At 30.9% G+C, this 25,817-nt stretch overlaps 1 protein-coding gene and 1 pseudogene across 1 annotated transcript; one reads left to right on the top strand and one right to left on the bottom strand.

The window, feature by feature from the left end:
• The first annotated feature begins 1,201 nt into the window (after positions 1-1,201).
• On the top strand, positions 1,202-2,544 carry LOC129297290 (U-box domain-containing protein 2-like; annotated as a pseudogene).
• A 21,366-nt stretch (positions 2,545-23,910) lies between these two features.
• Positions 23,911-25,817, bottom strand: LOC129297293 (uncharacterized protein At1g66480-like). Its single transcript, XM_054935644.1, has 2 exons — positions 25,133-25,817; positions 23,911-24,247 (listed from the first exon to the last, which is right to left on the bottom strand). Exons 1-2 carry the CDS (start codon positions 25,733-25,735, stop codon positions 24,188-24,190), a joined length of 663 nt encoding a protein of 220 aa, XP_054791619.1. The 5' UTR covers positions 25,736-25,817; the 3' UTR covers positions 23,911-24,187.

Genomic DNA, 25,817 nt, shown 5'->3' with positions numbered 1-25,817 from the left:
TTTGAAGTGCTTTATCTGCTTTCCCCGATTAAGAAATCGTGCCTTTTATTTTATAAAGCGCGATGCATTGGAGTCGTCCAGTTGGGATTTCGATTAAAAAAGAAAAAGAATTAAATAACACGAATTCGCGGAATATAATTGTGAATTTGGTGGAATATTATAGATTCTGTAATCTTTACGGTTCCCCATGTCTCTTTTATTTTCTCTTTCTTTTTCCCTCTTCCCCAGTTTCTATTTGCATCTGATTGGTGGGTGTGCCAATTAAAATAAATTTTGGTATATTTGAAGTAGGATGGTTGGATATACTATATACTCTTTTCCAACAGCTGGCTAGATAGTATTTTCTTTATAATCTTTCCCGTTTTTTTTTTTTTTTTGGGTGGGGAACGATGGCTTGAATGAAATTCACTTGAAATTAACGATTTTTTTTTCATATTTAAAATGCTTGAGGGACTTTTTTTTCCCCCGTAGATTGGATTGCTGAAAGTTTTTGGAGGAATAGCCCGTGATTATTAAAAGTATCAAATCACTTGTTTGTCATTAGAATCTTTTTTTGGTGAACTGTTGGGTTCTGGAATTTCAATTGAGTTGCTTTAACGATTATATTTGATGGGTTGGAGGCGAGCATATCATGTCATAAGAAAGAATTGGGTGCCTTTGGAATTTAAGTTTATCTGATTGGAGTCTTTACTAACTTTGGTTTACATGTGTACTCCCTTTTCCTTGTCGTCTTTGTTTCTTTGGTCTTCACCTTCAGTTATCCTGATATCATTTGTTGGTGAGAGTTAAATTTCACCCTTCTAGAAAATTTGGGGGAGGGATGGGGCACTTGTTCTTGAAAAATTTCGCCTTCTAACAGATAATGTCTTGTCCTTCAAAAAATTGGATAATATTTTGATAAATTTTGAAAGGAAGAATTTTAGGCATACTGTAATGATTTATAGAAGCATACTGATCTTTGTCATCTTTCACTTTTTCCTTGTTTATGATTATCATGGTGACAGTTGTGGATCGGCTTTCATATTTTGCTTTGTGAAACCAGCAGATTGTTTTTAATGAGTCGTTTTATGTCTATGTCTCGGTTTTGGCGTTGAATCATTGAATCGCTTCCTACTTTTTTCTTGGTAATTCTTGTTCCTCCTGCTTTTTCTTTGAAATGATTCAATCATAACTGAAATTTCTTGATGCACTTGAGAGAAGGATGACGCTTCTGGGGCGTGCCTGTACGTGGTGCTGTTTCTTTTCTACTTTTCCTGATGAAACGGTGTTTATAATTCGGATGGAGTTTGAGGACAGAATACATGTATTTTTTATTGATTTTTTCTCCCTGTCCTGTTTCTGTCGTCATTTCTGTGGCGCAATTTTTCCCATTAACAGAGAGGATGGTGCCTTGACAATTGGGCAAGAATCACACATTTATCACATTTTCTAGCTTAAAATCGTTGCTATAGCCCTTTATTTGTTTCCTTTTTTTACATCACTGTGCTTTCTTCAAAACCCTGGTCTGGTATTTGGTATTTGGTTGCTTGTGATGGAAGATAATGCGACTGACTAGAGGAAGCGTAATTGGTAGGCAACCAGGACTCTTGATTTGATTGCTTTTGGTTGGTGCTTTTTATGAACTAGCTATATTCTTGTAAGTTGTATTTTGTGACATATTCATCACCCAACCTGATGTTAATATTGCAGGAACAAAATCAGCATTGTGGAAGCTGGTGCTTTAGAACCAATAATATCTTTGAAGTCACAAAATATAAACCTGCAAGAGTGTGCCACTGCATCTCTGCTCACTTTATCTGCCTCTGCAAACCAACAAACAATCATTTGTGCTTCTGGAGCCATTCCTCTTCTTGTGGAGATCCTCAGAGATGGAAGCCCACAGGCTAAAGCTGATGCAGTAATGGCCCTTTCCAATCTAATATCCACCCACCCTGACAATCTCAGCGCCATTCTTGAAACAAATCCAATTCCTTTCATAGTTGATCTTCTCAAAACCTGTAAAAAATCCTCAAAAACAGCCGAGAAGTGCTGCGCTTTGATAGAATCCTTGGTGGGTTTTGGTGAGGGGAGGACTGCCTTGACATCTGAAGAAGGCGCGGTGCTTGCAGTTGTAGAAGTTCTTGAAAACGGCAATCTCCAGAGCAGGGAGCACGCAGTCGGAGCATTGTTAATGATGTGCGAAAGTGATCGATGTAAATACAGGGAACCAATCCTCAGAGAAGGTGTCATTCCAGGACTTCTGGAGCTGACAGTACAAGGAACCCCCAGTCTCAGTTAAAAGCCCGTAACCTTCTGCAACTACTGAGGGAAACTCCTTATCCCAGATCTGAAATTCAACCTGACACTCTTGAGAACATCGTGTGCAATATTATATCCCAGATTGATGGCGATGAACAGTCTGGTAAAGCAAAGAAGATGCTAGCTGAGATGGTTCAAGTCAGCATGAACAGAGCCTGAGACATTTACAGCAAAGGGCTCTGGTGTTCACCCCAACAAGTGATCGGCCTGTTTACTAACTGTGCTTCTGAAGTATCTTCAAAATGATAGTTTGGGTTTTGTCAACTCAACTATGTATCTCTTCTTCTTTTAGTTCCACTCTCTTTCTCCTACTTGGGGCTTGTGAGATATATATTCTCCATAGCAGAAGAAACAAAACAAGAAAATAATAGAGTAAAGCATGCCAGTCCAGGCCATGTCAGGTGTCGAGTGACTGGTAAGTTGTCAATAAACAGAGAAAATTGTAAGAGCAAAAGAACATGATTTTGTAGTTGGTTTGTACTTTGTAAAGAAGCTGCTGTGTATAGAATATATACAAGTATCCTTCTTTGCCCCATATTCATGCCAATGATGCCAATGTCTACAGCATTTGTGAAAGCTAACTGCTCCGGCCGTTTGGAATTGGTTCACAGAGTTGATAAATTGGCATTTGGTTCCGTCCAAATTTTAGGGGGAATCAAAATCAGTGAGTTGGTTTGAGTCCGTTGATTTTTTTTTTTTTTTAAAATCTGAATCTTCTTAAAATTTAATTTAAGTTTGAGTTCTATTTTGTGCATATGTATAATAGTTTTTTATTTTCAAATTATAAAATATTTATTAACTTTTTAAATTTTATTTTATTTCTTATCTCAGTTGATCTTATTTTCATAATTTTTTAACATATGTTATGTAGTTGAAATCATTTTTTAGATTCAAGATTTTAATTTATTTTATCTTTAAACTAGTTGAAAAAAGGAAAAATAAGTATAAATCAAACAAAGTAGACCATGGACTTGTTTTTGCTGGTTTTCTTTACTTGGACTAACCATAAGGACACACAAGCGCATCATCTTTTACAATTCTTTGAGACGTGAGAGTTTTGCCATACTCTAGTGGTTTTGTATTGATTTTTTGAACCTTTTTGGTTAAAATTAAGTTTCAGTATTTTATCTTTAAGATTGAAAAGGTTCTATACATTATCCCAAATACATTTTTATGAACTTAATTAGATGGGACACACCTAAATCACAATTTGTAGCAACCACCTTGAGAATTCAGAGACGACCAATGTGGGCCATGGTTGGTTGGGATATTTGACATGGTCATCAAATCATGCCAAGCACCCCATAACCAAGGCAAGGCAAAACCCCACAATTATATGAATTGTCACACATCTTCTCATACTTCAACTCTATCTTTAACCTGTCCACCATCACATGATATCCATACCATAATAAAGAGTCCCACACCCCATTGTAAATTTGGCTGCCATGCCATGATATACTTTAATTTGTAGATTTTTGTAATTTCTCTCAATTTTAAATTACATCCATGTAATTTATTTTGTTATAAATGAGATTTTATAGTTTGATCAATTATATTTTTTTAATTCCTGAAAGCTTAAATCCTTATTATTTTTTTTGAGTTATAAAAAAAGAAGTTAAGCACTTTTATATTTCTATTAATGATTTATATAATTTTAGAATAAATTATTTTATTTTTATAACTCAAAATTTATATAATTAAATTATATTTTTAAATAATTTTAATACATGTAGAATTTTCGTAAAAAATAAACATATTAAATAAATTTTTTATCTTCAAAATGATTAAATCAAATTTTCTATAAACTATAAGGATCTAATTAAGAAAAACTACAAGAATTTACAGAATAATTTTTCTTAAAATGTTTATGATTAAGAGGCTATGAATTCTTATATTTATAAAGTTAAAACACATTTTTGTTGTTGAAATATTTTTTGAGAATCATTAATGTTTTTTCTGAACTGACAAGTTAAAATATATAATAAAGAATCAGTTATGTAAGAATATATTGCAAGCGTTGAACTGTAGAAGGTAGTTCAGAAGAGGCGATAATTGAGAATTGTTAAGAAAAGTTGAAATTGAAATCAACAAATGTGAGATCCATTTTATTTTAACTTTTTAACTATAATATCTTGTGAATGCCGTCGATGGGCACTGTATATTTACAGGACCCATCCGGCTTTTTATATATATATATATATATATATTTGCTTTTTTCATTGTTAATTTTTTTAATGTGATATAATAAAAAGTTAAAGAATAGCGTGGGCCTATGATAAAAGAAGTATATGTAGAACCTACAAAAATAAACTGTTAATATAAAACTTATAATTAAAAATGAATAGAATATTTTATTTATTTTTATCTTAATTAATGATATCTCTCTTTTATTTTTTAAAATCTATATGAATATTTTTTAATATAGATAGTTATAAAATACAAAGCTCTTTTTTATTTTAAAAATTTTATTTTCATTCGCCTAATCATTAATTGAATGTTAAATCATGTATCTTGAATTAAAATAACCCTATTTAAATATAAATGTTGTTTAAAAATTATTTAAATGATCAAAAAATAAATTTTTTATTATTTAAATTTATTTATCTTGTAAATTTTTTTAAAAATTAAATATATAAATTGGCCAAAAAAATATTTAAAGATGCAGTTTATGGACTCAATAAAGAGAAAAATAAAATAAAATAATTTTTAATAATTTAGGATAGTTAAACTAGTTTAAAAAAACTCAAAAACTAGATGTCTTAAGAGTCGGGCTTAACTATAAATTTTTTATATATTCAGATATTTTAAACTCGGTATGAATTGAAGTTTCAAGGGTAATAAAGTGAATGTAAGATTTGAATAAACTTGATTTTTAAAAAATGGAGTAGCATGTGGGATCTACCATTAAAAAATGTGGTGGGGTCTACATTTATAAATTTCAAAAATTTAAATAAGGTGTAAAAATAATGAGATTTTTATATTTTGAGAGATTATGTAAGATTCATAGTAAAAAAATTAATGGTAAATATAAAATTTTTATTAAAATTATACTCCCTCCCTTAAAAAATATATGGCATTTTTTAAGGAGTGTGATATTAAAATATGTAAGATATTTTTAATCTTTTAAAGCGTAATCATTATCTTTTTTTAATAATATCTCTATTGATAATGACTTTATATTTATTGTAGGAGTATAATATAGGTAAATATAAAAAGATAGAGTTAGTTTAAAAGTAAGAAACAATTTTATTGGGAGTGAAATTTGATTAAAAATACCTTACATTTTTTACTGAAGAAAGTAGGCATTAGATTTACAAAAAAATTTTCATATATTTATTATTGTGGGATTTTTGCAAATATAACTCATATTATAAGATCAAACTAAACAAACAACCTAATATTTATTGTATTTTTTATTATGATAAATTTATTATATTTGTCAATGACATACCATTATATATAAATGATAAACCCATTATAAATTTTAAATGATAAATTTATTATATATCAATGAGAGAAACCTTTTGTACATCAATGTTAATGATTCATACTTTGAAATTTTAAAAATTTAATCTATATTTTTTAGATACAAAAGTTTTGGCTATACTCCCAAAGGGGGGCACATTGCAAAATAAAACTAGTTTCTTATAGGTATCATCCTATTAAAATTTTAGTCTATGGAGATACCTTAACAAACAAGAAGTTAAGTCATGTATGTTAGACTAAAATAACCCTATTTAATTAAATATAAATGTTGTCTAAAAATTATTTAAATTTAAAAAATAATTTTTTCATTTAAATGTATTATCCTGTAACTTTTTAAAAATTAAATATATAAAAAATATATTCAAAGAGGCAATTTATGGACTCAATAAAAAGAAAAATAAAATAAAATAATTTTTAATAATTGAGACAGTTAAACCAACTTAAAGAAACCCAAAAATTAAAAGTGTCAAGAATTAGGCTTAATTATAATTGTTTTATATGTTCAGATATTTGACATTCTATAGGTAATAGAGGGAATGGAAGATTTTAGTAAACTTTATTTTTAAAAAATTAGAATAGTGTGGTTTAAAAAAGTGGTGTGTAGGATCTACTATTAAAAAATGTGAGTGAAGTCTACATTTATAAATTTTAAAAATTTAAACATGGTGTACAAACTAATAAGATTTTTATATTTTGAAAGATTATATAGGATTTATAGTAAAAATTAATGATAAATATAAGATTTTTAGTAAAATAATAGGTGTTAGATATACAAAAGTGAGATTATATTTTAAATTGAAAGAGGTGAGAAATTTAAAAAAAACAATGCTATTGTTATATATATATATATATATATATAAGAGTAGTACATTGCAAAATAGAAGCCGTTCCTTACAGGTATCATCCCATTAAAATTTTGGTCTCATATTTGCCAACCATGGAGATATAGAAGAGGATTTTAATTTATTAATTTTTGCAAATTACTAACTTATAGAGTAAAATGGACATCAATTTTGTTTTGTTAAAGTTATAAAGACTTTTTTTTATTTTTAACATTTAAACTTTAGTCTCATTTTATGTCCATTTTAGAGCGAAACACTTAATTAAATAGTAAATATGAAAAAATAGTATTATTTTGAAGACAAATATCTACTCTATTAGGATGAAATTTGGTTAAAAATATTTTATATTTTTAAAAACATGGAGTATGTATTTAGTTTTTTATGTATTTAATTTTCTTTAAAAATACTAAATAAATTAATTTGTATGACTAATAAATTTAAATAATAAATAAAATTTAAAAGAATATATCAAGAATGGTATTTTAGTCCAACATATGTGATTTAACTATCAACTAATGATTGGATGGGTGAAAATGAAAATTTAAAAGTAGAAAGCATATTTGTATTCTGTAATTCTTAACTATTAATTTTAAGAAGAATTTGTATATATTTCAAACATAAAAAAATATTTATAATTAAGTTAAAATAAAGGGCAAAGTGATATATTTTATTTTAAGGACATTAAAATAATTTTTTAACAAGGTTAACATGAAATTTGAATCTTAAACTATTGGTTCAAAAGCGATTTGAATTTTAAAATTTTTAAAAACATATTTTGAATATTAAATAATTAAAATTGAGATAATTTTGCCCCCATCATTAAACTTAAACAAACATTCATTAGTTTTTTAAAATTAAAACTTAATGTGTGATGTTTATTAAATTTTATCGTCTTTTTCTTATGCATTACGCGGGTAAAAATCTAGTTAACACAAAAAAGTCATACTAGGCCAATACAGGTAAAAACAAACTAAGAAAAACAAAAGAAGTAAAAGAATAGAGTAAACTCAAAAGGCTAACTCCTGAGATAACCTTGAAGATAGGACACATATTATCAAAATTAGAAAAGTTGTTCACTGAAACTATCTTGGCTAAAGAATAAAAGGTCGGCAATTGGGTAATATCTTCATTAATTTGTGAAGACACCGATTTCACATTTGCGTGAAACCAAAAAACTTCGGCTGACAACAAACTGAGAGGACTGAGTTGGAGATTTGCATATCAACCTAAGCTACAATAATCCACCAGAAAATAAAACGAAAGCAATCTAAAGCAAAAGATAAATTGGATCCATTTTATTTGATTTGGGATGTTTCTATTGGTTAATTAGAACATAACAATACAATTTTGAGTTATTTATTTCATTCAAGCACATCATTTCACACTCATACACTACAAAAAAATAGTCAATTAGTGATAAAAAATTCCATCCCTAAATGAATTAGTGACGGAATATTTCCATTGATAAAAACATCGTCACTAATTCGTTAGTGACAGAATTTGCAATTCCATCACTAATTAGTGATGGAATTTCTGATGGAATAGTGATGAAAATTTTTTGTCACTGAATAAGGATAAAATCATTTTGACTTTGTGATGGAATGCATTCCGTAGCTAATTTTCTAGCGGGCTTATTCCGTTGCTAATTCCATCACAAATTTATTAGGTGGACCAAAATATTGTTGTCACATTACTCAGTGGATCAATGCCACCTCACCAATATCTAGTCACTCAGTGGACCAGTGTCACCTCATTGCCATATTACCGCCACGTCTTAGTCACCCAATGGACTAGTGCCATGTCACTGCCACGTCATTTGTCACAGCTATGTCAAATATTATTACTTTTAATTATGTCTTGTCTAGGTTCAAACTTGCAATCTCATACTTTCATGTGTCTTTGCATTTACTTTGTTGCCAGTTGAGTTAAAAGGAATCTTTAGTCTTTATTGATAAATTAAATATATAATACTTAACTACACATATATATTAATAAATATATTATTTAAATTATTATTAAATATAGTATTTAAATTTAATTTTTTAACATTATATTTATTTATTAATATGAAAAAATTAATTTATATATAATAATTATTTCTATTATATTTTATTTAAAAAAATTATTTTTGATAATAAGTTTAATATTAAATTGAAAAATATTTTATTATTATTATATATTATATTATAATTTGTATCTATATAATATATAATATTTTAAATTTTTATTTTATAATTATTTTATTTTATTTTTATTTGTAAATAAGAATAATTAACTATACAATTTAAATTATTATTAATATATGAATAATTTAAAATAATAAATTATTTTAAATTATTTATTTATAGCATAATAATAAATTATTAAATAAATTATATATAAATATGTATTATAAATAATAAAATTAAATTAAAAATAATTTGTGACGGAATTAGTGACAGAATTATGATAGAAAGCTTTGTGACAAAATTTTTCATTACAAATTTCATCACTAAATCTGAATAAGATATTCTAACCATTAATAATGAAATTTTTCATTGAAAAATTATTTTTGACGGATTAGTGATGGAATAATTATAAAATTTTAGCAATAGAAAATTTCATCACTAATTTAGCGACAAAATTAGTGACAGATTAGCGACGAAAATTTATTCCGTCGCTAATCCGCTGTTTTTTTATAGTGATATGTAGGTGTGTGTCAATGTGTGATTTCTTAATTAATCAATATAGTATAATTTACACCAATGCTAATCTTTTTAGGAAAAAATTGTTCACAATTAAGAGTCAAGTGATATAGAATCTAGTCGCTGTTTATTAGCAATTATTTGCTCTAATAAGTTGAGAGCGTTTAACTTTAACATGGCCACCAGGAGGAAGAAAGGAATGGATTCAAAGAGCAAAAAAGATAGCAGAGCCAAAGCTATAGCTTAGCTTCAAGCACACAAATTAAATCATGAAACAGAATATTATAATATATATATATATATATATGTATGTATATATATATGTATGTATGTATGTATGTATGTATGTATGTTTCACCAATGTAACGGTCAGGAAGGATTGTTTATGATGATGTATGAAATAATGTTTTTAAGTTTGTATATGTGTATGTATGCATAACCCTAACTTATTTTCTCCGTCACACACTCACACACTCTCTCTCACACATACACATGAATGGCGATCACTTTATCTGGACTAAGTGACAAATTAAAAGCAACAATTTTGCATCAAAATTATTCGCAAAGAATGTACAAGAATATTTCACTTCTACCCCAGATGACATTGTAGAATCTCATTCCTAATCAAATATATAAGATTAATGAATTCGACAAGAAGTTCGTACCATATGAGATAAATAAAGACATGAGCAAATGGAATTTAATTAATTAAAAAGTACAGCATATATGTAGACAAAATTAAATACATCAAAACGATATATATGGAACAAATCAAAGATGGAGAAGTTAAATATTTGAGCTACACGTAGCCCTCACCAATTATTCAAAGATAGCAGCTCATCAGATACAGATTCATGATGAAGCCACACAAACTAGCAAGGCCGCCAAACTAACCAAAACCAGCAAACCCACATGAGTGTTTGGCGCAGCAGCATTATAACTTCCCCAGTTATATGGCTGTGTCTGGTACGGCACGTTCCCCGGCTCAGCGCCGGTCACATAGATGAACCTCGGCGCTGGCGGCGGCGGCGGCTGATCACAATTCTGGGAGGAAAGGTAAGTGAGAGATGGCGGTGGCGGTGAAGGAGGAGGCGGAGAAGGAATGGGAAGTTCCTGACCGCTGCCACCGCCGCTGCCGCCACCACATGGGGATTTACAAGGACATGAACCACACTTCATGTCAGAGTCATCCACCGGTGGCGGAGCAGCTGGCGAGGATACACTGATGCAAAATGTTGGGCATGAAATTAAGAAAAGGAGCAAAAGTGTTGTGAATTCTTGAGGATATAGCGTCATTTTATGAGGCAAATATGAATGAGAGGATCGGAGTCTTTCAATATTGGGACGTTAAGTTGAGAAGTGAGAATTGTGTGAGGTTTGTGTTGGTAGTGTCTGTGATGAACCTCTCAGAATCAGACTGCTCAATTGAGGAACGATCCATGTATCCTAAGGCACAAGTCTTTTATCATTCCTCTTTACTTGTGATTGGCACATAAGAATATTTGCTTTTTTCATTCTGAATCATACTCTTGTGTCTTTAATTTCTCCCTAAATAATGAGCTGTCTCTCTTTCTCGTGTTGCTTAAGCTTTCATGGCAGTCACTTTTACCATGTTTTATCATGAGACATCATCGGCATAATAATGATAAAGTCTGTCAATAAAAAATGCAAATGGAAGAGGCTTTACAAATATTTGTTAATTGATAATACTGTAAAGGGTAAAAAGGGAAGGGAGAGTTAAAGTGTAGGGTTACTTGGCGTGAGTGAAACAAGGGAATAATAGAATGCCTAGTTCCTTCACTTTGCATAAAGTGAAAAGTTGGAAATACTCTCTTTAATTTACTCAGACAATAATGGTACATTGGGAGAACCTTAGTTTTAGTATATAGGGAGACTGGTTGTATCCATCTCACGACATAATTATTATATGTGTCTGTGTGTGTGAGCTCCCAGTACAAGTGCCTCTTTTTCAAATGTTGAATAAATTAAAAAGTATTCTTCTTCTCGCGCTGTAATGAAATTACCCGCTACTTCATTTCTTGAGGGCTATGTATAAAACATTGGGAAAATCACAATCAAGAACCCTTGGAGAGAATTAATTACATTGTAGAATCAAATAATTTTGATATTACTTTGCAAAACCAAATTACCTACTTTTGTTGTGAAAAGACAAAAATACCTTCCATGCATATATTATATACTCTTTTAATTAAAGTTGAAAATAAAGGCCGGGCCTAGAGGCCCTATTTAAATAAAAATTTAGGTTTTAAAAATTATTTTTTTGACAGGAGCCAAGCTTGAAGGCCTGACCCTGATAAGTCATGTGAAAAAGAGCTCAAGCTTGGGCGGCCCTGTAAGCCCTGATAAGCCTACTTATCTTATATATATACATATACATATATATATTTAATTGATAATGACACAATTTAGTTAATATTTATTATAGGTAATAAAGAAGAAGTTGTAAAGATAATTAACATTGAATCTCCACCTCCATCTTCAATAAGTGCACTCACATTTGAGGAATCTAAAGTCTTATTTGTAGATGATTAGGATAAGGAGGATTTAGGTTTTGATTGATGAATGTGTGTTGTTTAAATTTCTAAATATGTTGTTTAATTTTTAAAATATTGTGATGATTTTAATTTTTTTTACATTTTAGAATATTTTAATTAATTTATAATGTTTAATTTTATTTTAATTTTTAGAATAAGGAGCCTTTAAGGGATGAGCCCGCCCATATTGTTAGCTATACTTTTAACAACAACCCCTATTCGAAAAAAAAATACAAATCCCATTCATAATTTAACAACAACCAATTCCCTTATTAATAGCTTTGAAAAATTAAATTGGTGGTGAAGAAGAATAAGTATCGTAATTCAGTGAACAAATCCCCTTTCAAGAAAAAACAAGTCCTATTTTCATTCTAATAATAATCAATTCCCTTATTAACAACTCAAAAAAATTAACTTGGTTGTTGAGAAGAACAATTATTGAGATTTGATGAATAAGTACTCATTTGAGAAAAAAATAAGTCTCATCTTCATTCTAACAACAATCGATTTCTTCATTAACAACTATAAAATACTAATTTGGTAAATAAATTGTTATAATCTAGGAAACAAGTCTCCATTTAAGAAAAAATAAGTCTCATTTTTATTTTAACAATAATTAATTCCCTTGTCATAGGGGTAGTTTTGTCTTTTCATAATAAATTTTAATTACATATGGGTTCTTTGATTCTGCAAAGTAATATTAAAATTATTTGATCCTGTAGCATAATTAATTGTCTTTAGAAATCCTTGATTGTGATTTTTCCTGAAACCTAATTTCATAGTTTATTACAATATCAGAAACCAAAACACACACATAACCGAAATGTGTCAATTCGCAAGTCCTCAAAAGTATAATCTAACGCAGTTTTCTCCTTATTACGTTGAGTTAACGAATTAAGAAAGGAACCATATGCCTCCAGCCTCCAGTCCACGAATACTATTTTGTTATCTTTGTTTTTTTTTTTATTTTCCCGGAAAAAGTGCGTACTTTTTCTTTCCGTGTGCTTGCATGCAAGCAACCATGCATTCGCTAAGTTGTCCGAAAGTGATTATAAATTATATTTTTACTATAGAAAGTGAGAAATAGTTCCGTTGACAGAGATAAAGATGGTGAAATTCTTGCATAAATCTAGTGCACTCCATCATCCATGCTTTATCTAATAAAATTGTACGAATTCTATCAAATAAAATACTATGTATTGTTATTTTTAACATTTTTATTTTTGAAATAGTGTGCCTATTGAATTTCTTACCTTTTCACTTTCTATAATTATCAATGGCAGAATGAATTTATATTTAGATCTATCTAAATGGCATGCTTTTATTAAATGAAACATGGATGATATAGTGTACCAAATCTATGTAAGAATTGCTCGGTAAAGATATGCAACTTGCAACTAGCTAAAGAGGAAGATGGGTGGTGTTTTGAATTGAGCAGAAATGTAGTAAGTAGAGTAAGGAATATTTGGAAGGAATATGATATTATTGACTTCAAAAGAGGAAATTAAGAGGAACTATGAATGAATTCATAATTAAGAGGAGGTCCTTAGCTTAGTCATTAATTCATCAACCAGTAGTTGACAAGCTTGCATTATCTTATACACACACACACACCATCGTCTAGCATTTTGAAAAACACAAAGGTATTATCACCACCCGCAACTAGATTAATTGGAGCCTTGCTGTGTAGAAACATCTTTTTAATAATGACCTTATGGTTACCTGAACTGCCTTTGACATTTTTACTTAATTTACTGCTTATTCCAAAATCCAAAGCTAAGTGTCTGTCTGTTTTTTTGTTTTGAAAAGCTGCTGTTTATTTTTGAAAACAGAAAAATTTATTTGGATGAGTGTTTTTCATTTAATTGTTTTTAAAAAAACAAAAAGGTAGAAACAACTTTAAGTTGTTTTCATTTCATTTTTCTTATTTTTAAAATATACTACGTTTGATTATTAAAAATTATAGTTATCTTGACTAATTTTTTTTTAGTTATCACTATTAATTGCTTATAACCATCACTATCAATTTATTTTTTTAATTTTTAAACTGTTTTTAATTGACATAACCAAATGGAGTTTCATTTCATCTTTTTTTTTAAAATATATTATAAAACAGTTTTTAAAAACAAAAAATGAAAATAGAAAACAAATAGGTCTAAGACACCAGAATAAACTTGATTCTATTTTCTCAACTAGTCAAACCGAGCGCCTGCATTCATCTTTAACTACATTTCTACACACACATCTCCATTATTTTGACCTATTAATATACAATGAATCTTTTTTCCTCTTGAATTCGACATTTTACCATAATACATAGGTTAAAAAGGTAAATCATGCATATATGATATAAGAAATTAAAGGGTCTAGAATGTTCGCTATACAAATTGACAATAATGCATCTCTACTTATAGTAGTTTACTTGAAAAATTAGCAGTAATTACTAATTAGTTTTCAACTCTTGTGATTTACACTCTCTCCCAAGTCCCATCCTTTTAATAAAAAATAAACAAGACTCCTTTTTTGAGCTTGAATATATATAAAGAACCACAACATATTATTGATCACTTGCATTTATTCAAAAAAAAATGTACGCTCCTTAAAAGAGTATAGTTAAGTTAGCATCATTAAATACACAGCCATATCATGTCAAACAAATAATATAAGGACAGTTTTTTTTTAAAAAAATCAATTGCAAATATATTTATTGATCTTACTATTATTCCTTAATCCAAATGAACCGATTATTTGTCTCGTATAAATAAATCTTGGGGAAAGTAATTTTCTATTTTCCAAGCAAAGTATTGGCATGTGGCGTAATGTGAAGAAAAGTTTTGTTTCAATTTATACATCTTTTTAAAATTTTAAAGAATCATATATAAACATTTTTCATATTACACCCTTAGTCATGAGTAATATAGAAACAATTTAATTTAATGCATTTAATTACTCTCTCTAGTCCTATTTATAAGGCAGAGAGAGAAGATTTTTTTTTGTCTTATTTATAAGTCACCTCATTGATTCATTGTGAATTTTTTCCATTTGATTTTTATTGAATGTTAGAGAGAGAAAATATATTGTTAAAGTATGTATATTTAATAAATATAAAGTTGAGAAATCTTTCGAGCGAGAAGCGGGCCAAGCTCGTAGGGCGGGCATCTCCCACAATGCAAGCTACATTGTTCGCCACCACCCGAGAAGCAAAAAATTTGAGAGTCCAGGCTGAAACTACATGCATAGATAATGGTTTAATGACAAGGGCCGATAACTGATTCTGAATCTCAGTTTGCATTGGCAGGTTTAAGGCAAAACTACTAAGATGATGAATCAAAGGCAAAAGGTCAATTCACATCGAGGGATGAGCCTCAGGCTCTACCTGAGGGTTCCAAGCCTCAAGACCACTTTGACATCTAACACCGCGAAAGGAGCATCAAGTGACTCAAGCACAGTGAGAGGAGGAAACTAGCCCATCCTTGCTATCAAAATTTCCTTGTTTCCCATCCCAAGCGAGAACATTAGATTATGGATTAGCATGAGTAATGGTACTTCATTAGTGTGATCTAGCAACTGAAATACATGGGCTATGGCTATCTTCTATTAGAAGCTATGCCCTTTAGAGTTTATCTTTCTATTAAAGGATAATAATGTGCGCATTATTAAGAAAGATAGCGTACTAAGAAAGATAGCTTATTGAGTACTAAGAGAAGAAAGATAGCTTACTGATTGATTACTAACAACAGATACAGATACTGAATACTAAGACAGATATCGATACTTAGCTATTTTTTTTTCTTGCTTGAGAAAGATAGCGAGGACTGATAGGACTGATATTTGATATATGTTCACTTCATTGATACCTTATATGAGATACTAAGTACAGAATAGATACTGTACTGATAATGATCAGATACCTCTACTGTAACTAAAGAATTCATGACTGAGATATGATATATAGAATGATACCGACATTAAATAGTTGATCTTTTATTAAACCCTACGGACATAGAATCAATCCTATAGCTTAAGTTCATTGACCACAAGCAAGCAATTGAAAAGAAATAGCATATATCAAACTCATACCGAGGACTGAAACAAGCTACTAATTGAGCGTTAGTGAAAGAACAAATACTATAAATTAAGATTGAGATACGATACTGTTACCCATACAGTATAGAAATAGAATGAGACAGACTGATATTCGATATTGAATGAAGTACTGATATAAGATATATTTGAAAATGACCCTAAAGATTGTGATTTTGATGGATGAGGAGAAGGAGGAAGCAAGGAGGTAAGGCCTTATTAGAGAACAAACAAGTATTGCCTATATAGAGAAAGGACAGTACAACTACTTCTTATTCCTTCCTATACCTATAGTTGAAGGGGCTTCTCGAAAGCATTGATTGAATGTCTACCTAGCAAGGAAAGGAAGGAAAAGATTAGAAAGAAGCTTCACCAATTTCAACTCTAATCTTAAGCTTCATTGGTAAGGTAAGGAAGCTCCACAGCTCCAATATTGAATCAGGCAATTCCTCTTCCAGCCCTTGTGACATCAACAAACAAAGCGAGTTGAGCACGAAGACTTTTTCGGAGATGACTTTTGTCAATAGGCAAGTAGTGCCCAATCGAGTGAGAGAAGATAAGGATTTCTCCCAGCAGTTGAAGACCAAGAGAAGAGGATATGAACTGGCTTGGTCTTGTGATCTCATCCACGCAAATGTTCAGATCTTTCTTTAAAGGCCGGGCCCAAGGCAATGAAAGGGATGGGGTAGTAACCAACCTTAAAGGAAAAGAGGATACGAGTGAACCCGTTGCCCGAGTCTGAGTTGATGAGGTGAAAGAGTTCAGATTAGGACAGTTCAGGCTAATGGAAACCAATGAAAGGGAGAAGCATTCAACTACTAGAGCAGAAGCCGAGTAGAAGATCGCCCTTCTCTTCTATGATTCGGCCGTGAAAGAAGCCCACTTCACTATCTCTCTTGGGATAGGAAAGATCAAATGAAGCAAGCCCTTATTGAAGGCTTTTTGCCTTCTATTGAAAGTAGCCCTGATTCTATATCACATTCTTCAGAGAAAAGAACCGTCCTTCCTTAACCTACTTTGAGTCTCCGTAGGGAAACCGGCCTAGCAAGGAGGCTAGAGGAAGGAAACTGCTCAAGTGAGCTTGAAGCAATAAGGTCTTATTTTTATACAGAGTTAATGAGTTTTTAAATTTTTCTTGATTATGGTGAAACATGTTAGAAGTGCCTTATAAAGAGAATCAAATTAGTAAGAGTAAATTTGATGGTGCAGTCAATATTTTGATGTATTAATTATATTTTTTTAATCTAAGTGTTATAAGCTTAAAAGGTTTATATTTTGAAATACCATTTTGTTTAATTGAAATTTCCAATACGACACAAATATTAACTTTTTGGATCTTAAAATGTTTTTTAATAACATTTTAGATCTTCAAAATGCCCCGTAGCAATGCACTTTCTTATTGAGGACCATTTCCCCCTTTTGTAATTTTTTTGTGTGGCTCATGGGAAGGCCCAACCAACTCTTGTACGTCCTTTAATTGTGGGCCTGGTCCCTTCTCTACTCAGACCCAAAAAACAATGAACCTTCATGCACTTGGATGTGAGATCCAAGAATTTCGGCTAGGATAAGGTATGGATGTAAGAACCTTGTCGGTTGGACGTGACTAACTCTTTAAGTGATGTTCAAATTTTTTAAAAAATTAATTTCACTAATTGTGAAGATATCTTGAATAACAAAAAAAAAATTAATTAAAATATTATTTTTTTATATGGTTGTTTGAATAGATTAAATTAAAGGATAAACAAGTAAATTATCTCTCAACTTTACATTTAATAGTATCATAGATCTTAAATTTATTTATTATGCAATTTATTTTTTTAATTTTAAACAATGATAAAAAAGAGACTTTAAAAATTATATAAAAGGCTCATTTGATCCTTTTCTATAATTTTTAGATCATTATATGTAATTTTTAGGTTTTTTATTATGATTTTTTGCAATTTTTTTATATTTTTTCATCCTTTTATGGTTAACTAATAGTTAACTTTTATTAACGATATGAGTCAAATTATATTGTTTTCAAATGTTGAGAGAACAAGTTGTACAACAAATAAGTTTAAGATCTATGGTAGTAATGGACTTAAAATTTAGGTCCATTAGTACAATAGATTTAGGGGATATTTTACTCATTTACAATAAATTAAAGAATCATCAGGCTTAACTAAATGTAACTCTCTTAAAGACATTTCTGCATTATTTTTATAATAATCTATCTATTCATTTTATAAGGTATTTTTAGAGGTAATTTTATGTCCCAAAATATAAAACATTTAAAAAAAATAAAATTTTATTAATGATAATTATTTCTGAACTACCTCTCATTATTTCAATCCTTAAATAAATTCCTTTCATTTCATTGTATGTAGTGAATTTCATTGGTGCGTGTAATTTTGTAATATATATATATATATTTGGATAGAGGGGTACGACAAAAAGATTCAAAAAAATATTTTTTTTCTTATTTCCTAATTCTAACAGTATGATTAATTGTATCTTAATTTTAAAAGTTAAAATGAAATATACCTTTAAAGTTTTTTTAAAGACGATATTTTAAAAAATTTAAAAATATAATTTTACCTTGATATTTTTTAAAACAGTACAAATTTGCTTTGTCATTACAGGTTCACTATGTTTACTGTTAACCCAAATTTTTAATTGCTTTATTGTCCTGACATGGCATTCCTATTTGATGTCCACCATGATTTTTTTTTTTTTTTATTCGCTGCCGCGCCAGGTCCCCTCCTAGCACCTCTTCATTGTTGTTCAGTCTTCTAAACAAAATTCATCCTTGAACAACCCAAATTCAAACAATCAAACCCAAAACTCAAGTAAAGGAATCAAAAGGGTTTAAAGAAGATTGAAGGAGTTGAGGGGTCTCTTTCTGAGCTCTCTCTCATCGCACTCGTTTGGCGATTCCCCATCATTTTGGATTGCTCATGCTAGTCTCTCTCTCACCTCTCTCTCTCTCTCTCTCTCTCTCTCTCTCATGGTGTTTGAAGCTTGATTCCCCATCTTACCAGTTCGCTCATGGCGGTTTGTGGAATTGTAGCCATCACAGCTCGTTAGAATCACTACACGTCATTCGTTTTGTGAGTCAATGAAGGGTCATGATTCATAACTGAATCGTCGAACCCAGTCATCCTTCACTCTAGTCTGCCGTAAATCCACACCAGTTCTTGCTTTGTTTAATTTCTTGGGGATAGTGATTTTTAGCTTGAAGTACTGGATTGCATTTTTGAACTCGCACGAGATTAAATTGGTATTGTGAGGTTTTGAAGACGTCTCTAGGTTGCTGAATTGCTGTGGCGTAGTTGACTCTGCGAGGTTTAACATAGTTAATTCTGAAACAGCATGTGAAGACAATATAGATGCCCAAATAGTGGTCGATTCCTCAGTGAGATTCCAAGTATTAATGTTGGGTTTCACAGCCATAAGAGTAATTCGAAAGGTCAATATGAATTCTTCTTAGCTGACACATTTAGGGGCTTCAGACTTGCATGATGATTTTGTTATTCTGCTTCAAAGAGATTGGCAAGTGGAGGTGGTGAATATTGACCATGTGTGTAATGAGGTTGTGGATTATTTGGTTAAGTTGACCTGAGTTAAACTACAGCGTTGCAGATTTTAACTGGTGAGGAGGCCAGTATACTAAAGAAGATCCTGGTGGCTAGTATGCCACTATAGTTTTATCGTTTTTTTTAGCATTGTTGATTTTTCTTTGATCATAAAAATATAATCCTTAAGGTCAAAGCATTTTTCCTAACAAAGCAAAAGGAAGAGATAACTGCCGTCTGGAAATGTCATGTCAGCACAATAAAGTCAAAAAGATAGGGTTAACTGTAATATTACGATCAAGGAACATTTATACCATTTTGAAAAATGACAAGATGAAATTATATTTTTAAATATTTTAGAATATCAATTGTGTCTAAAAAAAACACTTCAAGGGTAAATTTATATTTTAATCCCAATTTTAACTAATTTCGACTAATTATGGATCGTGATGCGGAAGCTGGAAGATGATCGCTTAAGAGGTGTAATCCCTCCCACAAAATAAAAGTAAAAGCGAAAATCAAACTAGTAGCAGTAAAATTGTTTGGCAAAAATAAAAACACTAGCAAGAAATATTGGAAGAAACTGTTGGAGTAATTTGTAATAAAAGGAAAATTTGGCCAATTATAATTTTATATATTTTTCATGATAAATTATGATAAATTTTTTACTCTTGTAAATCTTCCGATAGAATTTGCTCTCAATTTTCTGTCGGACTTGATTCTGTGTCTACCCAGTATCAGTTATTTCAAGGTCACATCGGATTTTTGGAATGCTGGTTAGTCTGGTTAATTAAATAAATACGTTACTTTTTTTGGCCAAAAAATAAATAAATTACTTTAAGAAGTGCTCATTTAAATTACAATCCAGGCGGAGGTAAGTAAAAAGGATCAATGAAAAATTATTCATAAAAATCAAATTCATGAACTATTCATTCTTCTGAGCCAACTTCAAATATCTACTTTAATTTCTATTGTCAAAATTCTAAAACATTTTCAACCATATTTTGCATACCAATAAAAAAAAATTATTTCCTTACTTTCACGAAAAATGACATTTTTTTCCTTTTTCCCTTAACTCATTTGTCATGAAAAATGAAAAGAAGTGTTTAATCAGATTTATTTTTCATGCCTACATTAATTAATATGAGGGTAAATTTTTTTAAAAAAATAATTTCTAAAAGTACTAAGTTTCATATATATTCCTCTTGGTCCCTAATTAATATAAGATGAAGTTTGAAAATATTTTCTAGTCCTTAATATAAGACTAAGCTATAGTAATTAAATTTTTTTAAAATTTTACCCCTTGATTGTTTATTCATTTGAATTCCCGACAACAATTTATTATAATTATTAATTATAAAGAAAGATAAAATTAACAAGTTATACATTTTTTAGTAATTTTAAAAATATAACTATCATTTCTTAATAAACTTGAAATTGATTAACTTTATCATATATTAATGACAAGAGAGAATATTTCGAATCAAACCTAGCTAGCTATGAAAAAATGTTTTATAATTTAGATAAAAGGAGGCAACATCTAGTAGACATGGAAAATTTATAAATATGGGTTCAAACGTGTAAATTTAACACTCAAAATCCTTGAAAATAAATAGTGTGTGAATTTTGGAATAATTTTTTGTTAGAGACAAATGTGAGTGGGGTAAGTATTTGAATATTTTGCGTTGCAGATGGAAGGAAGACGTGGGAAGCAGTCTGCAGTCAAATTGCTTGCAAATGAGGGAGTGGTAAGAAAGCGATTAATGAAAGGAGAGATAAAGATGCATGAAAGGAATATTACTCCCCCCATCACATTCATTATCCACATCTCTTCTAGTCAAAAAAACCCGACAAAGAGGCAATCCAAAACAAAATCACATTCAGAATATATTCGTTTTGGTTTCTTGTGTTTTCATTCACGGGCTCGACTTAACCAGGATATGGGACCCTCCTTGAGTTGAGCTTTCCGAGGACTTGAAACTCGCAAACTTTGGCGTTAATCAAGCGCCTTCTTTAGAATTCTGTGTGGTATTATTAGTATATCGAAGTCCTTCATCAATAATAGTACTACTTACTATTATTATTTTAATTAATTAGATTTCGTTGCATACACCCAAATCGAACTTAATATACTCTTTTATGGGATTCGTATTTCCATCTATTATGCTCACGAGACCCCTTTCATTTCCTCTGTTTTCTTATTTCTCAAGTTATATGGCTGCTGATTTTATTTCCCCACAAATCCTCTGCCCCCTTTCAATATTCCCCCGCCTTAATATCTTTTCATGATATAAGTCGTTTTTTTAAAATAATCAATGATTTATTTCAAAATTACCCTTCATTAATTAAATTTGTAATAAATTAACTGAGGGTCTTAATAAAAAAATAAAAGATATGACCATTTAAATATAAGATCTTGAGTTTGGGTTTGAATCCTTGTGAATTTTAAAAATATATTTGAGAGTGTTATTTTTAATTTAACGTAACGATGGTCGAATATAATCAGTCTAATAGTCATATAAAAAACATAAGTTTGGGTTGTATTAAATGAATGGGTATTTTTAAAATTTTATATTTTTTAAAAAATTAAGATTAAAATTTCAAATTGTATTTAGTTGACTTCATGGGTATTGACAATAAATTTGTAAACAAAAGGTGAATGGAGAGAATATTAATTTATAATTAATGGCACGTTAATTAAAACTACCCCTTATGTTGCACAAAATGCACGCACAAGGACGAAAGAGAAGAAGGTGAATAATAATAATGAAGGCTGAGGAACTCAAACTTGGAAGCTTGGGAGATAATCAAGCAGGGAGGGTTTGAAGTCGCGTTACAGATTATAGCAGAAGCAACCCATTCAATTAAGTATTCCTCAACCCATTCCCTCTATTCCTCTCTCTGTCTTTCTTTGCTTACAAGTTCCTCTTCACTTCCTCCACTCACAACTTCTCGTTAAACAACAATTTATCAATCTGCAGAGACGGCCAACGTGTCGAGCAATCTCATCTTTTACTATACTTAGAATGGCCCTTATGTATTTATATACAATTTAATAAGAACAAGATTGAAAGCTTTTAAATCACGTGAAAAGTAATTTATAAATAAAACGAGAGAAAATAATTACAGCCTAGTGTTAGTTTTGAGGCTCTGAATTTTTATGCATGGCTAGACATGTAGGGTGCAAAGTAGCCTAATGTATGGCATAGGGCTGCAACATATACCTACTAACGGACCCAGGTCCCGAGGCGCTGTGCCCAAAATGTCAAAGCAAAGTTTGACTATGGTTGGGATGATAGAACAGGGGATTAGTCAACATCTACTTCATTGTACACATTTGACAATATTAGAGTTTGATGCACCTACACATTTTTACTCCCAACCATTTCCCATGTGCCCATGTTTGTGTTATCCTTCTTTTCTTTTCTTTTTTAATGTCCATTTATTACACCACATGCATGATCTCCTTCTCACTTTTGCCATTGTTATCACGAGAGACGAATTTCTCCATTTTCCTTATTCTCCTTTGCTTTCATTTTCCCTTCATTATTTGGATCAAAATTCTCCACAGTTTTGACTTAAAAGTGTTTTTTCAGTTTTTTTTTTTTAGGGAGAATCTCACGGGTTCTCATATTATAAAATTTTACATTTAAAACCTAATACAATCTAAAAACTCTCTACAGTATCAAGGGCCTTAAGTTGTTGGAAATAGGTTTTAATGTCCTTCTATTACACTGCATTGATGCTCTGCTTCTCACTTTCCCTTGTTGTCGTGGGAGAGGAACTTCTCCAATTGCCTCACTCTCCTTCGTTTTCATTATTAAAGTGATTTTTCAGCTTTTTTTTATTATTTAAACTGATACTAAATCATAGCCCTTGAAAAATTAATAAGGATAGTTTTAAAAAGCACTATTATAATTTTTTTTGACAAATTTAATGGGTTGCTCCCTTCAATTCTAATTATAAATCACTCTTTCAACATGTTTTATTAAAATTAAAAGAAATTTAAAACACATTATTTAAAAAAATTAATAAATTCTTAACTTTATTTTTTAAAATATACATATCTTGATTACGTATTAGATATTTTGATTACGTATTCTCTCTCACTAATATTTAATAAAATAAAAAAAAAGTTTTTGTTAAAAAATTAATGACATGTCTTATAATTTAAACAAAGAAAAAAAAAACAAAATCTTTCTCCTCATCATACATGAGGGCCAAGGTTACATTTAACTTCCTTCATTTGATTTGTAGGTAAATTAAACTTATATTTTGGGATATTTGAATGAATTACCTTTATATATAAAACTCTTAGATATTATAGAGCATGTAGCGTTGAAATTTTCTAAGAATACAAGGGAAACATGGTTGGGCTGCTGGAGCGAGTCAGGGCGATATGATATGAAACCAAGTTTGCAGCTTCAAACAACTGTGATCCATTAATCCTACTTACTCACAAGGATCTACTACAAGCAATCAAATCGAGCCGTGAAGCCATGCTTGATTTGAATTCTGAAGCTAACTCTAAACGCCTATAATACAGTTAATTTGCTCTGAAAACTGAATTAAGCTATAACAACATTTCATAACAAAATTCAGTCACTTCTGAAGCTCCAAAACAGAGAGACCGCTCCTCTGTGCTGCTACTGCTATAAATACAAATGTTCGAGAACCAAATACTATTGAGAAGCTGCTTCCACGCGTATTTCCCCTTCCATTGGACTGAAACTCACCCGCTTCTGCAATCCAAAAAAATAAAAAAAAAACATCAACCATCAAGATATTTTTTATAAATTAAGAAGCATAAGCACCGACTTGAAAGTTTCGACAGAGTCTAACATTTGACCTTTTGTTTTTACACTTAACAGAAACAGACAACGCACGAATCCAGCAACAAGCAGTTCCCACAAACAATTGCTACTCTTGATTCCATCATTTACTACTACATTCGTACGTAGCTTGTTTTACTCACGTTTTGTTCAAAAATCCGAACATGTCAAAAGTCAAACATTCAAATATGCGTTTCTTTGTTCGTACTTTTTAATGTAAATGCTTCTATATAAGGGTCAAAGAACAATGCCCTTATTAAAATAACACGCTGCTTTAAATCCGGAATAAGAAAACGGCCGTGTCGGCCTTTGTCTTCCTCGTTCAAGATCGCAAGACAAGCACCGTAACATGCGTGTGTGATATTTAAATTAAACCCAATAAAATTTTTTACCTTTTTTTAATTTAATCTCTCATATCATTACTCTTTCATTCAATCAGTTATTCATGACTCATGAGTGTTCATTAATTTGATTCATTAAATCAAATAAAATCATTATGAATAATATCCTGAGATCAATCTAACATGTTACTAATTTTTTATAAATTATAAATTATAAATAATGTCTTCCGTCGATTAATAAGAGCGTGTGTTTGTATTTATAATTGTTAATTTTAGTTTGTCAGAGATTATAAATTAAAATTAATAGCTTGAATTAAAATTAGTTTTATCTGTATCAAATTACATTAAAAATTGAACACTATCCTCTTTATTACGAAAATTTATTTCTTTTTATTTTTTGGCCAATCAAAAATGAGACTTTATTGGATGAGAATATCAAGAGATAATTGCATACCCCTCGCGGCTTTTGAGCCTCTTTTTTGGCACCCAGCTCAGGCTTGGCTTCGACGGCGACGCCACCGGCCTCGGTGGCATTATTGGCCATGTACAATTTGATGATCTTCTCGGCGACCTGAGCTCTGTCGTCACTCTCCTCCATGAGCTTCTCCAGCTGGGCCTTGGGAAGCCTCATTTTGACTCTTATTGGCTCGCCGTCGGCCCCGGACCCATCCAGTCGGCCGACGGGCGGCAGCTGCTTGTTAGCAAACGTGATATCGGAGACCGATCGCTTGGAAAGCATCAAGAAGTCGAGCCTATCCTTAGCATTCATACCCCGAATCCCGCTGGATCGGACCCTCCTGGCCAGCTGAGGCTCCGCCGGAGGCTGAGCCTTGGGTAGCTCCACGAGGAAGTAGATTCTCTTGGGCTTCAGCTCCTGATGGGGCTCCAGCGGTTTGGCCCGAACTCCGAAATGCTTAACCGCCTCCGAATCCAACAGCACATGACCCGGGTGGTCCTTGACGACGTCATCCACCCTCGCCGGCGTTTTCAGCTTGAACGTCTCTCCGTCTACTTTCATCACCTTCGCTTTCCTACTCCGTCCAACGGCGTTACCCATTTCTCTCTCTCTCTCTCTCTCTATAATCGTTGGTTTGTGTGGGTTGTGTTGTGCGTGTTTTTTTCCCTGGAACGATAACGTT

Source organism: Prosopis cineraria, unplaced genomic scaffold, assembly GCF_029017545.1.
Source record: "Prosopis cineraria cultivar Desert tree isolate PC_DT_omini unplaced genomic scaffold, ASM2901754v1 PC490, whole genome shotgun sequence".
NCBI classification, from domain to species: domain Eukaryota; kingdom Viridiplantae; phylum Streptophyta; class Magnoliopsida; order Fabales; family Fabaceae; genus Prosopis; species Prosopis cineraria.
This window is presented reverse-complemented; position numbering and strand designations above follow the sequence as displayed.